A 16,121-nucleotide genomic window follows, 5' to 3' on the forward strand; every position below is an offset into this window, starting at 1 on the left:
CAACCTGATTCTCTAAATAATGTTTAAAACTTGTCAGGATTGGTGCTTTAATTTTTTTAAGGCAACAAAAAGAAATTTTAAGGAAAGGGGGGAAAAACCCACACTAGGAACTCCAAGTCCTGCCAATTTTTTCTTCAATTTTTTCCTGCCAAGTCCTATTAGTATAAATGAACGGTTTATTTTAAGAAATGCCTGATAAATTACTCTACACAATCACTAATGAGGGTACTGTCAACAAAAGAGAGTCATTTCCAAAATTGACTTGGCATCAAGGAGCACTTCGCGCCTTGTAAGCATCCCTGGGCTGTGCAGCCATGGGGCTGGGCGGCTTGGGCCGTGGGCGTGGCAGGCTCTCCTTCTGGGGGATACAGGACGATCGGCCGTGTGGAATGGCTGGAGCTTTTCTTGGCCCACTTGCAGTTTTTAAAAACTGAAACAAAGCATGGTCATTCCAAACTTTCCTTGCCTACACTCTCTCCCCATAGCTAGTTTCTTTCCTTCTTGGATTTTGCCCCGGGAGGGGGTGGTGAATACACAGGTCAGGACAAAACAACAATCAGGCTGAGATAATAAGAAAAAGTTCAAAGAACTTGTAGGACATAAAACAAGTGACCTTTCATGGGTGGAGTCACTTTATGAGTCTGCAAAATAGACGAGGGCTGGATTCAAACTTAGTCAAGGATTTGACTAGGCCAAAAGAAAAAAAGGAGGGAATGTAATGTGGAGGTCAGATGTGGCCAGCGCCATCACTGGCTGTTGAGGGGTGTCAGATTGACTCTGTCTCAGATTAGTTAAAGAGAGCAGAAGCTGACTCCATCTTCACCAAGATCTCCCTTGCCCTATCCAGGGAAGTTCCCCTTCACTGTGATAAAATTGTGTAAACTCCTTGACCACCTGAGTTGTGGAATGTTTAAAATTAAACTTGTACCCTCCCATCAAGGAACAGTCAAAGTTAAGCCTGTGCCCTCCCATGAGTAGGCGTATCTGCCTGCATCATGTGAACCCCACCAAATCCGTGGGCCAATTCTAACTAAAATGATAGATTGATTCAAACAGTAGCTATGAGGCATTTTGTAGCTCCATTGGCCACCTGCATAAGACCAGGCATGCTCCGTAAGCATTGTAACGTTATTGGCCACCTGCATGTGGCACGTGTTAATCATGTGGTATTTGCCTTTATAACCTGACCCCGAGCATGGCCTGGAGCTGGCCAGCCTGCTTTTTAAGGTCGCAGTCTCAGCTCCCGAGTCTGAGCTACGACCCCGGCCATCAGTTTACTTTTTACTTACCCAATAAATCCATATTTTTACTTGGGGGAAAAAAAACAACAACAAAGAAACAATTGACTTTCCAGGGCCTGATTCTTATCGAATGTGACTGGAGGAATTCAGTGGTGGCAACATAGTGCCTGCGAGCCACTAAGTCAAATACAAAAGAAAAGAGAGCAACAGTGGCCAATTCTGGAGAAAGCAAAGTCTTTAATGTAAGAATCTGGAGTTAGAGGAAAGTCATAGACTTGTAGTTGAATGCAGGGAAATGGTTCCACAAGTCCCCTGGGCCACTGTATGCTGGGACATTCCCATCAGGTAGAACTTGTGGAGTGTTTGTATTACAAACCCTGGACCAAGATCTAGGAAGTAAAAGACCTGTGGTGATATCTTCTATTCCCAAGTCCTTCATGGAAAAACACCTTGACAGGAAACTCTATTGTCCCAAAGCAAGAACGAAGGAATGCCCATCCATGACACAAAACTCAACTGAGAAAAGCTCTCATGAGAAAGACAAGGTTAGCATCTGCTATTTTTGATGCCTTTTGAGGCTTTTAGAGGAATAGTATTATAAAAGCTAATGTGCGGTGAAATAAACAAATCCCTCTACTCCTTTCCCACTGTCAATGTCCATTCACTTACTTATAAACTCCTGAAGATGGCCTTCAGCTACTTTTGCTCTAAGATCATTTTCCAGCCACTGTCTGAGACATCCACTTACTTCCAGCAGTGTCTGTATAATGTTTGTGGTGACCCTGAATTGTTCAGCCTCCAAGTAGAAGACAAAAGTGTTTCATACAATTTATACTATTCATATTTTGTATTTCATCTGTTTAAACATGAGGATCAGAGTTCAGCGTTTAATGCAATGCAGTATGTACACAAACTGACTAAATTACAGATGAACAGAAGAGATGTTGCATATTTCCTTCAATCTTATAGTGAAAAGAAAGATACCAGCTCTTCTTAGGAAATATTTATAAGTTCCAAGCATTCCTAACATTAATAAGCAAACTACCTTTTGGTCCTTAAAGGTCATGGAGGGAAAATGAACTTACTTGGCAAATAAGGAAACTGAGTCCTGGGAAGAAATTCAGTGAACTGTCCAAAGACATCAATAGAGCCAGAATAAGCTCTACATAAAGCAGTTATACCCTGCAATCCTGCCTCATCTGTTTCCCCAACATGTCAGCTCACAGTCTGCCTGCCTCCTCTACACAGGCTCCTCTGCTCAGTTTCCATACTAGCATACCTAGATGCTGGAAGTAAGCAGAAAGGACTGGATAAATGGAATGGACTGTAATATTTTTGCCAAAGCCATGCAGAAAATAATAGAATGGAAAATTTTCCTCCTTGTCCAAAAGACTCAGCTTCACTTTACCTACCATAAAATAGAGCTGATGAAACCAAGGGGGTCCTGGCTCCAGGGCATCTAACATCTAGATTTGGGTCTTGGAGCCATTATAATCAGTGGGTTGTTTCAAAAGGATAAATTGTAGCCAGGTCGTCTCTGCAGAATTGACAAGTGGGAAGATGAGCTGGCTAGCTGAGGCCACTGTGCATAAAGGTGGTGCTAGGTGGAGGTGGGTGGCCCTTCTGGGCTATGTGCACTCTGGGTTTATGAGGGGCCAGTGCTTTGAAAGTACAGAGGAAGCCAGCTGGGAAATAAAGGAAGAATGAGACAGGAGTGCAGGATTCAGAGATAGAGATGTGCAGGCGGGCCCGTTCAGCCCTTGCTCATACTGAAGCTGGTCATTCAGTTTCTTCCATGTATAACTTTCAATAAATCGTCCTTCACATGAGGCAACTTAAGTGTGTGTCTGTTTCTTGTAACCTAGAGAGCCTCCCGAAGAACAAAGGCCCCCAAGGAAATGATTAAAGACCTACTGGAGTAGTCCAACCCTTGTGTTTTCCAGTCCCAGGCAGTTTTCTCCAACTCCACAGTAATGTTGGGCCTCCCAGAAGAGAGTGCCCCCTAGTGTATCTGCCTTGTGCATTACAGTGCTTCAAACAATGAGTTGCTCTTTCTTCAAAATCAATAGGAAGTAATTCTGAAATATAATAGCACTCAGACCTGGATTAAATGATAACAACAACAACAAAGAAATGTTAAAAAATTACCATTATGTAAGTATCAACAGTAATTCTTGTTTTCACTCTAGCCCAGTAGGATGTGTTACCTGACTACTAATCATCTTGATGGAAAAGTACCCTACTTCCATATGTTAACTCTTAGCTTAAGTGCAAGAGAGAAAGGAAGCAGAAGTCCTTAGAGATGCATATCTGGGCCAAGCTGAAGACTATGAGCAGCGTTTTGTCGGTGTTAGGTGAGCCTGAATCCCAGCCATCTCTCTGGAAAGTAGAAGAAGTCATCTGGAGGAGAGGAGGAAATCATAAATTACCTCTTCTGTTTGATCCTGATAGTGGTATCAGACTTGAATTTGAACTCAGGTCCTTGAACTGGCTAGGTAAACACTCTTACCACTGAGCCATACCTCCAGCCCTGATATTTGCTGGTTATTTTTAAAATAGGGTCATGCTTCCTGAACACAACTATCTTGGTCAGTATTCCCATGCTGGCTAGGATAATAAGCGCATGACACTACATCCAGTTCTTCATTAAGAAAGGGTCTTGAGAACTTTCCCGGGCCAAGCTGATCTTGACCCTCAATCCTCCCAGTCTCAGCTGCTTAGGCAGCTAGCTAGGATTACAGGTTTGGCCAACAGCACCCACACTGATGGTGAGATTTTTAACTTCAAAAACTTAATTTCTTCAAGTATTCTTTGTAGATGGGATCCTATTACACTGTTATAGAATTTCTACGAGTGTCAAAGCCTTCTTTGTGCCTCACCATTTTTTGTAAAGTATCTTTTCATTAAGGTTTCAAAGTATTCCCTCAGGAGAAAAAAAGTCAATATTTTCCTTGGTGTTTATTACATGGGCATTGTTCCATGGATGGCAAATTGACTCCATCCTGTATACCAACTCCAAACAATTGTTAGAGCTCTTTGCCAAGAAGAGTTCTCTAAAATCAAGTGGCATCCAGGCTTGATGGGATAGAGTCTGGGTATGATTAGCAATGTTTGCCACGATCAGGGCAAAGAGCCTGAGATTGATTAGCAATGTCTGCCATGGGCCAGTCATAGAAAAGTCAGAAAACCAGGTACTGTCCAACTCTGGTTTATACCTTATATAAGGAAGTGTTTGATTTACATTGCCACATGCTGGTGTTGAACCCAAAGTGAATGCCAATATCCCTTTCAAGTAGAGATGTTGACATTTAGAACTAAAATAATGTAGAGAAAATTACTCTGAAAATTACCTTATAACCAAGAATAGGAAGCAGGGAATTTATCATGATGTGATAGGACCATATACCAATCAAAAAAAAATGAGTAAGATAGATAAAATCAATGATCTAATCAACCTGGGTTTGAGTCAAAGAAAAAAAAAAAAGCCCTCAAAGCCAGGTACCAGTGGCCCAGGGCTGTAATTCTAGCTACTCAGGAGGCTGAGCTCTGAAGATTGAGGTTTGAAGCCAGCCCAGGCAGGGAAGTTTGTGAGACTCATCAATTAACCACCATCAATTAAACTGGAAGTGGTACTGTGGCTCAAAATATACTAGCCTTGAATGAAAAAGCTCAGAGACAGTGTCCAGGCCCCAAGTTCAAGCCCCAAAACTGACACAAAAAAAAGCCCTCAGAAGTTATTTTAGTTTAAAGGAAGCTGGAGCTGGATCTCCTTCTGGACAGTGTGCTTCTTGTCTTCTCATTCCTCATTTTGATGGTTGGGAAAATGAGTCAGAGGAGAAAGACATCACAGATTAAAAGCTCCCATCATGAACCAACAGCAGCTTTGGGATTGTCAAGTAAAAGAATTTATGGATGTTTTCATTACCCTAATCTGACCATTATATATCATATACATGTATTTAAATATTACACTGCATTTCATCAAGATATACAATAATCACATATCAATTAAAACTAACACTTAAAAATGGAAGAGCTGACCTTGAGCAGACTTGGTTTAATCCTCTGCACCCCTAAGATCGCTCAGCTGGTGTTAGGCAAGGACACAGGGGGCGGCAGGCACTATGGGGACAGGCTCAGATAATAAGCCATGGGAAGACAACATATCTCAACTGAACAGAACAGAAATCGGGCACAGGAAGTATAATACAAATAATTCCAGCAGCTGGACCATTCTGGATGTATCTGTGTTCATCCTATGTATGGAGCGCCTCCTTCTGACTTTGTGTGCTGACCTGATTTTATGTTGCTGCTTCTTTAAATGAAGTTAAAAGGGTGCACCTGTACTGACTTATTTATACTTCCATGGAAGGACATGAAGTGCAGAAATAATGCTCTCACTTTACACTGAAGCCAGACATGGTTTACTATCCTGGGCTGGCCTTCTAAAAGGAGTAAAGCAGGGCCACTCTCCTATGGAGAGGCAAATCCAGAGCCTGGTCCAGCACAAGAATTTTCAGATGAGACCCACGGCAGCTGGAACATAGCTCTGCCCCTTTTCAGCTGTGTGACCTCAACTATGCAAACAAGTAATTCTAAACCTTGATTTCTCTAATCTGTTAAATTGAGAGAAAAAAAATACCTGCCTGGCAAGATGGAAAGATATGTTTAAAGTCTATGGTAGGCACCTGCCTATGTCTGACAAAGTGTCCAGAGCAAGTTAACTATTCATTGTAGATAGACCTCTTAGCATTCAAACTGGAAACGTTGTACATACATGCATTTCCATTCAAGAAACTAGGGCTCCACATCCTGACAAAGACCTCCTTGTGCAAGTCAGTGTTGAGTTGAGAAATAAAATACATTGACTTGTAAGTCATGGGATGGACTCATTCTAAGCAGAGCTCATTCTCATTCAAATGTGCTGGCCTTAAGATCCTTTCTTTTACTACATCTGTCTTACTAGTAAAATACATTTATTTTTCAAAATCTTCAGAGATATTCAGGCAACTCTTAGGGTTCTCAAATAGATTTGAGAGACAACTTAGTATGTGTGAGGTGAGTTCAATGTCAGTAACACACACACACACAAATGCTACTGGGAAATATATAGTTTTTAACAATAAGCATTCTGTCCCATTTAGAATTTGTTGTCATTCTTATTTTTATTATTATTAAGATGTTATTCATTTTATTTAACTTCTCTCCAATGCTTTTTATTATCAGGCAAATGTTTATGGGATAACATTAGTGGCCACAAAAAACTTAAGACCCATTATTTCTTGATATTCAAGACAAATTGCTGGGGGTGGGGGGTCACACATGTACCTCTTGTCAGGAAGCTAAATTCTGTGGCTTACAGTTCAAAGCCAGCCTGGCAGCAAAGCCCATAAAAAAAAGCTTTTATCTCTAATTCACCACAAAAGAAAAAAAAAACTGAAAGCAGAGGTGTGTCTCAAGTGGTATGATGTTGGCCTTTTATAACAGAAGTTCAGGAATAGCACTCAGACTCTAAATTCAAGCCCCAGGACTGGCTCAAAAATATATAGTATGTATGTATGACACATACATACATACATACATACATACATACATACATACATAAAAATGAAACTTGTGGCATAAGACAGTATGTTATCAAAACCTATAAGTCTTTTGAAGGCTTTATAGAATGTATACAGAAATGTCATCAGCACCAGAAATAACCCTTTTAGCAAAGGTAGTTGCATTTCAATAAGGTATAAGCCTTTGGTCTACTGGAGCCACTTGGAAATTTGCAAATAAAAATTTAACAAAACCCTTACACAGTCATCAAAGTCCCCAATCCTCACCGTGTACAATGAGAACATGGCAAATTCATTTCTTGGGATCCAGGGATGTGGGAACTTTTCAGAACTAATTAAGAACATCTACTCCCGACCAGCAAAGCAATGAATACAGGGTACCTGCTACCTTCTTTTTTACATATATGAGATGAAATAGTTTAGTTTTATTGTCTCTTAATACTGGAAAAGTAAGTGACTCTATAAATCATTGTAATTATCTAGTGAAAGCCTCTGGTTATTGATGGCTTCCCATGGGACTCTTAGAGAGATTGTGATTGATCCCTTTATTAGAAAAAAAAAAAAAAGGAAAGAAAAAAAAGGAAGAAAAGATCAAGGTGTCAGTGGCTCATACCCGTATTCCTAGCTACACTGGAGCCTTTATCAGGATTAAGGTTTCAAGCCAGCATGGGCAAAAAGCTAATGAGACCACATCTCGACCTATAGCTGAGTGTGGTGGTATGCATAGGTCATCTCAGCTATGGCATGGAGCTTTGAAAGGAAGGCCACAGTTTTGGATGGTTACAGCAAAAAATTAAAAAGACACCTATTTCAAAAATAAGCACAGCAGCAACAGGGTTGGAGGTATGCTTTAAATGGTAAAGGACCTGTCTATTAAAGACGAAGCCCAGGGGCTGGGGAGTCTAGTGGCAAGAGTGCCTGCCTCGGATACACGAGGCCCTAGGTTCGATTCCCCAGCACCACATATGCAGAAAACGGCCAGAAGCGGCGCTGTGGCTCAAGTGGCAGAGTGCTAGCCTTGAGCAAAAAGAAGCCAGGGACAGTGCTCAGGCCCTGAGTCCAAGGCCCAGGACTGGCAAAAAAAAAAAAAAAAAAAAAAAAAAAGATGAAGCCCAGAGTTCAAACCCCATTATGAGAGAAGGAAGGAAGGAGGGAAGGAAGGAAGGAAGGAAGAAAGGAAGAGGGGAGAGAGAGGGGGAAAGAGGGAGGGAGAAAAGAAGGGAGGGAGGAAGAAAGAAAGAGAGAAAGAAAGAAAAAGAGGAAGGAAGAGAGAGACTGACTTCCCAAACTTTGAAATAATCACAAGATTACCCAGCCTTGATGAACCTTACATTAGGGAAAGAAATTAGGGCAGGAGAAGAAAGCTTTGGGTTCCCAGATGAATTAGACAATACTGTAGAAATCTAAAATCCAGTGTCATACATTTGGTCTCCCTAAAAGTTATTCAATGCATGTCTGTGCAAAACAGATTTATAGCATCCATTTTCGCTGATTTCCTGTTTCATTCAGCAAGCAAGTATTTGGAAGGCTGAACCAGCTCTGTGGAGTATTAAGTTGCCCTAGGAAGTGAGGGCCCCTCGGGGAGCAGTTCCACGGGTTAATACTAGTCCTGGGCCCTGATGTGACTCTTTATAACTCCACAGCTTTAGAAATGAATGACTTGACCTTGCCTTTCTCCATGGGGGTGCACACCTTAATTTTCCATGCTAATTTTCAAGGAATGACAGAAAACACTCTACTTATCCAGGGGTCAACCATTCTACAAACTCAACTGCTGGAAACACAGACGAAAAACACACAGAAAAAAATCCATGTCTCTGCAGGCAAGGTGATGTCATAAAATCCCAAGGATTTTCCCTGTCTGTGAGCTACTTATCACTCATAGCGAGTGCAATGTGCTTTTATTAACCATGTGAATTGTTGAGGCAATACTGCTTTTGTGCCAACAGGTTAGAAGCAACACATCCCATGTGAAACAGAGGGACTGAAAAAGACAATACAATGAAAAGAATGAAGATACTATTTTAAAAATTATAGGAAAAAGACAAATCAGCTCACTGGACTCATAAAAATAATAAAAAATTTGAAACATTCTTAATGGTGATACAACCAGAAAAGCTTTCATTTTGACAAATCCATGACAATTAAGAAGCGAGGAAAGTATTGTAGAAAGACATTTTATCCAGCATTCCACTGAGTAAGGAAAAACATTTATAAAGGATCAGTGCTTGGAAGAGTAAATTTTGTCACAGTGGGTCTAGAAAGCGCCCCCCCCCCCATGTAAAGACAAATGTGAAACTATTGAAAATAAAAACAAAACAGCAGCCTGATTCTCTCCATAGGCATTTGATACCATAAAGTTTCCAGTTCACAAATGATTTCAGAACAAAGGACAACCCAATGTACTTGGGAATTAGGAGATTCTTCTCAGAATGAGAATAACTATCAAAGAGTTTTACATGAGGTGGTGACAGATACAGTGGGCTGTCTAGTCATATCCCTTCTCTTCTTCTACAGAAACAGAACACGTGCTGCCACATCTCCAAGATTAAAGCAGTACTTGGGAACCTCTTTCCAAGTGCCTAGCTATTTGTTAATATGTATGAGCAAAGGTATAATTTGACAACTTTCAGGAGCTTTTCCACAAAGAGTGTTTGTTCCTGTTTTCATCTTTGAGTTTTCCTCTAGTCCTCTAGTCAAATTCCAGACTCCATGTTGTACTATTAAGAAATGAGGAGCCTGGGGCTGGGGATATAGCCTAGCGGCAAGAGTGCCTGCCTCGGATACACGAGGCCCTAGGTTCGATTCCCTAGCACCACATATACAGAAAACGGCCAGAAGCGGCGCTGTGGCTCAAGTGGCAGAGTGATAGCCTTGAGCGGGAAGAAGCCAGGGACAGTGCTCAGGCCCTGAGTCCAAGGCCCAGGACTGGCAAAAAAAAAAAAAGAAATGAGGAGCCAGGTGCCGGAGGCTCATGTTTGTAATTCTCACTACTGAAGGAGGTTGGGAATCTAAGGATCCTGTATCAAAGCCAGCCCAGGAAAGGGAATGTGAGATTCTAATATCCAATTCACCAGCAAGGGGGTGGGAATATGGCCTAGTGGCAAGAGTGCTTGACTGGTATACATGAAGCCGTGGGTTCAATTCCCCAACACCACATATATAGAAAGTGGCCAGAAGTGGTGCTATGGCTCAAGTGGCAGAGTGCTAGCCTTGAGCAAAAAGAAGCCAGGGCAACAGTGCTCAGGCCCTGAGTCCAAGCCCCAGGACTGGCAAAAAAAAAAAAAAATTACCAGCAAAAGGCTAGAAGTGGAGGTGTGACTCAAGTGGTAGAGTGTCAGCCTTAAGCACAAAAGCCAAGCAAGGCCTTGAGGCCTTGAGTTCAATCCCTAGTCACAAAAATAAACAAGAAAGCAAATCTTCAGAATTGTATTACTTGTTTCATACTCTGTCTTCTCTCTGGAATGATTCCAGAAGAATGGTTTGAGTAACTTTTTAAAAAAAAAATCTGTCAGATGTGATTTCTCTATCATTACTAATATGCTATACACATATTGTTTTTTAAGAAAAGAAGAAAGTCAAGCATGATGAAAGATAGCATCTCCACTCCTGCTAAGGTTCTGAGATGGAACTGAATCCCTTGGATTGGAAATGCCTTCCCTGAATTTATAAGACCCATTCAGTTCTGACCACTTAAAACAAGAAACATGAGCTAAGAGTTACACTGAGGGGCAGTTTATCTGAATGTCCCATGAACATGAAAGGGACAATGTATAATTTGCAGTCTATATTCTCTCCCTTCAGGGAAAATATGCCTTGGTGGTAAGCTTGGATAAGGCATGTAATAGAGACTAGTTGAAATTTGAGTTATCAGCAGGTCGTTGTCCATATCATCATAAGTCCACACTTATAATTTGGCAACTTTTGATTGAAATTATACAAAAGCATGCAGCTGGAACAGAAATTCTTTACAACTGGCTCCCCTACTTGTTCATTCTTTTTCCTGAGATATTCCTCAAGGCCACCAGTGATGAAGGGCTCAGGAAGGAGAAATCCTTTCTGTGAAAACAGATCTGAAATACATAAAGACCCAAAGGTTTAATCAGAAAGTCTGAATCTAATCTGGATGGCATGTTTGAAATGGGACCATGCTTCCCCATATCCCTGTTCTGGGAGCTGAAGACCCTGCCTTCCATTCTTGTGTCTCTTTAGTTCCTACATAACCCAGGCCATCCAGGAGCCCATGATCTCTGGTTAAATGTGAACAGCATGGGTAGAGTTCAGCCCTGCACACACACAAGCAAGCCATGTCCCTCTCGGGAGTGTCTCCTGGACCACAGCCTCTGGCCTGAGGTTTATAACAATGGTCTCCAAGAGGCCTTGGGAGGCAGCAGAGCACCACAGTCAGAAGGCAGAGAGTCTTTTTAGTCACTCAGAATTGGATGGAAACTGTAGCTCTCCCCTTCACTCACTAGTCACCTGACGAATTTCTCCTAGGCTCAGTGTGCTCATCTGAAAAAAATGGAAACAATAATGCCTCTCAGTATGGGTCAAACCGATGGCCAGGTATTGGATTTGTCAAGCTCTTAGGCACAGTCAGATAAGTGTTAACTTGTTTGATTAATTGGTCCTAAGGAAACACCCTTACTAAAACATGCAAGGGATAAAAGACACCTTGCATATTATATCACCCGCTCTACAATATCTTATGGCAAATTAGACATGCTTTCCTATTCAACAAATTCTTCAGAGAATCAACCCACAAAAAATTGTTCATAAAGTTTAGAAAAGAATAATTCTGGGTTAACAGTCAGATATCACTAGGAAGATAACAGAACTGAATGTCCTGTAGACAGTGAAATCACCCTCCCTGCTAAATACCTTTTCCCTAATAAACTTCAAGCTTCCTTGCTGGTGGTTAAAGCCCATTTCTTCTCATTTGCCCCATTAAGCAATTAATTGGGTATTTATAGGCAGCTCGCGAATACCCAACTTCATTGCGATTCAGTCATATATCTTAATCTCTCTACATTGTGCCACTTAAACGCTGCTCCTTAATCACCCCGTCTTCCTTGTCACATTTTGAAAGTTGCCTTCCACCTTCCACTTAATCAGCTCCATTTCTGAAATGAGAGTAGGAATAATTGTGCAGAAATCTTCTAGTGTCATTTTACTAAGGCTCAATGAAGAGAAAGCTTTTGCTTTCTTCTTCAGTGATTTCTTTAGATCCCAGGACAGGTTGTTTTTTGTGTTTGTTTTTTTTTTAATGGCCAGAGCATCACCATGTGAACTATTCCTGATCTGCACTTCAGCTTTGCCCTTGGTCTATTTCTCTCATTAATGCTTTCATTGTAAACTAGGCTCTCTCACTGGAGGGGGCTGAGCCTGAACCGGAAGGAAAGCATTAGCAACCACCCCATTCCCCATGCCTCAGACACAGGGCCTCTCCCTTTGCCAAGAATTCACTAATGTTTAACCCTTCTGGAAAAAAGAACCTCCTTAGAATCTTCCTTTAGGTCCTTGGTCCTTTGAGCTTAAAAAGCAAGAGAAGATTTTGACCCTTGGAGGACAGTGGGTTTTATTCAGACTTTTCTCTCCCATTGTTAGTATAAACCAGCCCATTTCTGCAGTTAATGGCCATTACCACTTGTCTTATGTGGCTCCAAGAGGCCCATGTTGCCAGTGGGGTGACCCACAGTCGCTGTCACTTGGGATCTTCCCACAAGTGCCATGGGAGAGCTCGGTGATTGAACCCCAGCATCTCCTAGAGAGTCACTCATCTGGAGGGTCAGTGGTTCTGAGGCAGGCTGAGACCAAGAGAATCCACTGGCTTCTATTCAGTGTAGGTTGCCTGAAGTTAGCTAACAGCTCAATCATTTCTTCAGGGGCTAACTTTTGCTGCTTCAAGAAACTGTGGGCTACTTAAGAGGCTGAGATCTAAAGATCACAGTTCCAAGCCACCTCTGTTAATTGGAGATCAAAGGGCTGGAAGCAGAGTGGTGGTGCATGCTAGCTTTGTGCAAATAAAGCTCAGAGACAGCACCAAGATCCTGAGTTTAAGCCCCAGGACCTGCACAAAAAGAAATGAAAAGTATAAGAAAAGAAAAGAGAGGGGAGAGGAGGGGAGGGGAGAGAAGGAGAGGGGAGAGGAAGGGAGGGGAGGGCTGTGGGGTCCGTTCTGGAATAGCTTTTGGCAATTCTGGACTATATCATCCTCTAAAATCTCTAAAACAAAATGGTAATAGTCCCCTGTATGATTTAGGAATTAACAATTCTCACCAGCATGCTCAGAGAATAAACATTTTGGAAAAGAAGCTTTTCATACTGCAATATCTCCACTCACTGTATACACAAAATATTTATCTAACAGTTGGAAATAGATAAAGGGACCAGTTCACGCACATGATCACATTCACACACATAAAAACAGAGAGAAAGACAGACAGACAGAGAGAAGAGGGAGAGGCAGAGAGATAGGGAGGCAACTCAGATGGAGACACAGAGAGACTTAAAGAAAGCAGTGTGACAGTCTCAGAACCTCTCTTCCCTGGTTCCATTTCATTTGATCAGTCATAATCACAAGTCCCATTAGGCCAATCTGCTTATTAGCCAGCACTTAACCATTGTAAATACTACAGACGTATTGATTAAATAAACAAATGATTTGTTTTGATTGTATTTCTTTTTGAGGGGGAGGGTTTATTTCTTGGAGAAACAGGCCTGCTTATTTTAATGTTTATTGGTTGAAAATGAATAATGGAACTGGTTTGTTTGTTTTTTCTCCTTAGGACTCTGTCTACTGTAGGTGCTATGAAAAGTTTATTATCTATCACATGTTTTCTCTTATTCCTCTATGTGCTAAGCCATGGTAATCTCTCTGTTGCTATTTTTAAGTATTACAAATTGTAGTGAGGTAAGTATTGGATCTTCAAATAAGATGAAGACAAAACAAGAAAGATTCCATGAAGACAGATTAGGGGAAATGTCCATTCTTTTCACCTATAAATTGCAGAGCTGTTTCCATTTCAGGTCTCTCTGTAATGGAGCCTACATTCACTCCTTTCTGCCCAGGCTTGTATGAACACCATTTATATATAAACTAACATGTGTACACATGAAGGTGGAAATTAGCAAATTAATTTTTTCACTAATCATTTTTGTCCTAAAACATATGTATACAACATAATATTTATTGCTTTGTTTTAAGGATAATTATTTCCTGTGTCTTTGGCTTTGACCACTCTAAGTACCATTTATAAAGTAGAATCAGACAATTATTTATCACTATTTTATTTTAAAACTCCATACAGTCAAACACATGCTTAGGATGAGCGAGTGAAGGAAAGCATCTTAACTTTCATTTACCAACAAAGCATTGGGAGCAGTTGCTGAGGAGAAATCAGGCTCTAGTGTTAAAATAAAAGAAACCCAAAGCAAACAAGTAGAAACTAGCATGGGCAGCCTTTGGGTCACAGGAAAATCACTAACAAGACAAAAAGCTAGGGGAAAACAGGCTAGTAACTTTAACATGTTGGGTCTTTTAATTGAAATCTGCATAGAGATCCCAAACATTTCTCCTGTTTTCCCCTTCCAAACCACATTTCTGTTAATGTGTGAAAACGCTACAACTTGTGCGAAATGTAATCCACATGCTTTGGTGCATTTACACTTACATGCTCTTGAGAATAGCAGAATGGCCTAACAATATATCTCCTGATTTTTTTTTAAATTAGATATTTTATGAAACACAAACTTAATTTTAAAAGGAGGTAGACTAAATCTCAGCTAACTTCTTGAAATTTAAACATTATTTCAATACTATTCTAAGATAAAATGTTTTCACTGAAGGTGAAAACATTTAAAATACATTCAGCTGTTTTAAGTTAAACACCGAAGGAAAAACTCAGTAATAGGTTCAACTTTTCTTTTCTGTCCAGAAAGAGGTTAGACTTCAGAGATGTGAGAACATGGGGTGGAATCTCTACACAAGGGTGTTGTGGCTGCAGTGACCTTCAGCAAGTCTCAATTTCCTCCTCATCTCTAAAATAGGCCTAATCACTCATAGCTATTGAATTGTCCAGGAGATAAAACAAATTGTATACACAAAATGCTCAAATATAAAGAAATGCTCAACAGATGGCTGCTCACATTCTGTCCTTTCATATTTGAATAATCCACACAATAAAGTCATTAAAATTGATCTATAAATTATAGATTTTAGCTAGTGTTGGTAGCTCAAGCTTGTAATCCTAGCTACCCAGGAGGTTGAAATCTGAAGATCTAAGTTTGAAGGAGCCAAGACAGAAAAGTCTATGAGCCTTTTATCTCCAGTTTACCACCAAAAAGCCCAAAGTAGAGCTGTAGCTAAAGTGATAGATAGCTAGTCTTGAGCAAAAAAGCTAAGGGACAATGCCTAGGCCCTGAGTTTAAGCCCCCAACACTGGCAAACTCACCCACACGCGCGTGCACACACACACACACACACACAGAGTTTTTTCTTAAATATTTGCAAAGTGTATAGTTTGCAGAAATAACAAGCAGATATAGAGTTTCTAACAACACTTCTAAAAGACACAGGGCTCTGAAGAATAAGACTAATGGACTGCTCAGTGTGAAATCAACACAGCCCTCTGTGACTTACATCAGGTCTAGACAATGGGAGCACTGAGGAAGCATTCAGAGGCCCCTCAGGCCTCCCCAGCTATGTGGTGTCTTAATAGTACTCCAAGGATGAAGCCAGAAACTCAGGGTGTGTAATTCCATAGCTAGATAAATGATGACAGCACACAGACAGGACTTCATTACAGCTAGTCCAGAATGAACACACAGGAGGCAGCATAGCCCAAGCGGAGCAGATAAGCCCCACTCAAACCTTCCTTGGCTCATATTGAGCTATTTGTTTTTGCCCTGGACTGACCTGAGAGCACAGTCCTACCTACAACCTCCTGCATAGCTGGGATTTGTGCTGTGTGCTACCAAATCTAGCTTGTTGGGAAAATGGGGTTTTACTAACTTTTTACACAGACTATCCTAAAACTATAACAGTCCTGACCTAGGATTAGAGGTGTGAGCCACCATACCTAAAACTATAACAGTCCTGACCTAGGATTAGAGGTGTGAGCCACCATACCTGATCCTCCAATTGCCATCTCTTCATGCAATGGAGTTCCTTCTTGTTTATGCTGGAAGAAAATATTTCCTTCAGTGAGGATTAAAAATTACTTCCTTACTAGCCATAAATATACTCAACAATGAAGTCAAGCAACTTCCCCCAGCCAAAACCACTTTGACAAAAAGATGATGTAATTTCTTTATT

At 41.0% G+C, this 16,121-nt stretch overlaps 1 protein-coding gene across 6 annotated transcripts in view; it reads right to left on the reverse strand.

The window, feature by feature from the left end:
- Positions 1-16,121, reverse strand: part of Sugct (succinyl-CoA:glutarate-CoA transferase) — a 546,711-nt gene that overhangs the window by 62,168 nt on the left and 468,422 nt on the right. Inside the window, exons 14-15 of one of the 6 annotated variants that reach the window (XM_048339427.1) lie at positions 11,278-11,317; positions 10,311-10,878 (exon numbers count right to left, since the gene is read on the reverse strand). The exons of 4 other annotated variants lie outside the window; for them this stretch is intronic. In XM_048339427.1, the coding sequence (XP_048195384.1) occupies position 10,878; positions 11,278-11,317 (41 nt within the window). In that variant the 3' untranslated portion in view covers positions 10,311-10,877. Of the gene's footprint in view, positions 1-10,310; positions 10,879-11,277; positions 11,318-16,121 lie in introns of those variants that run through there. One more of the 6 variants, XM_048339426.1, reaches the window with a different exon arrangement.

The sequence above is a fragment of the Perognathus longimembris genome, chromosome 2 (genome assembly GCF_023159225.1).
Source record: "Perognathus longimembris pacificus isolate PPM17 chromosome 2, ASM2315922v1, whole genome shotgun sequence".
Classification (NCBI taxonomy): Eukaryota; Metazoa; Chordata; class Mammalia; order Rodentia; family Heteromyidae; genus Perognathus; species Perognathus longimembris.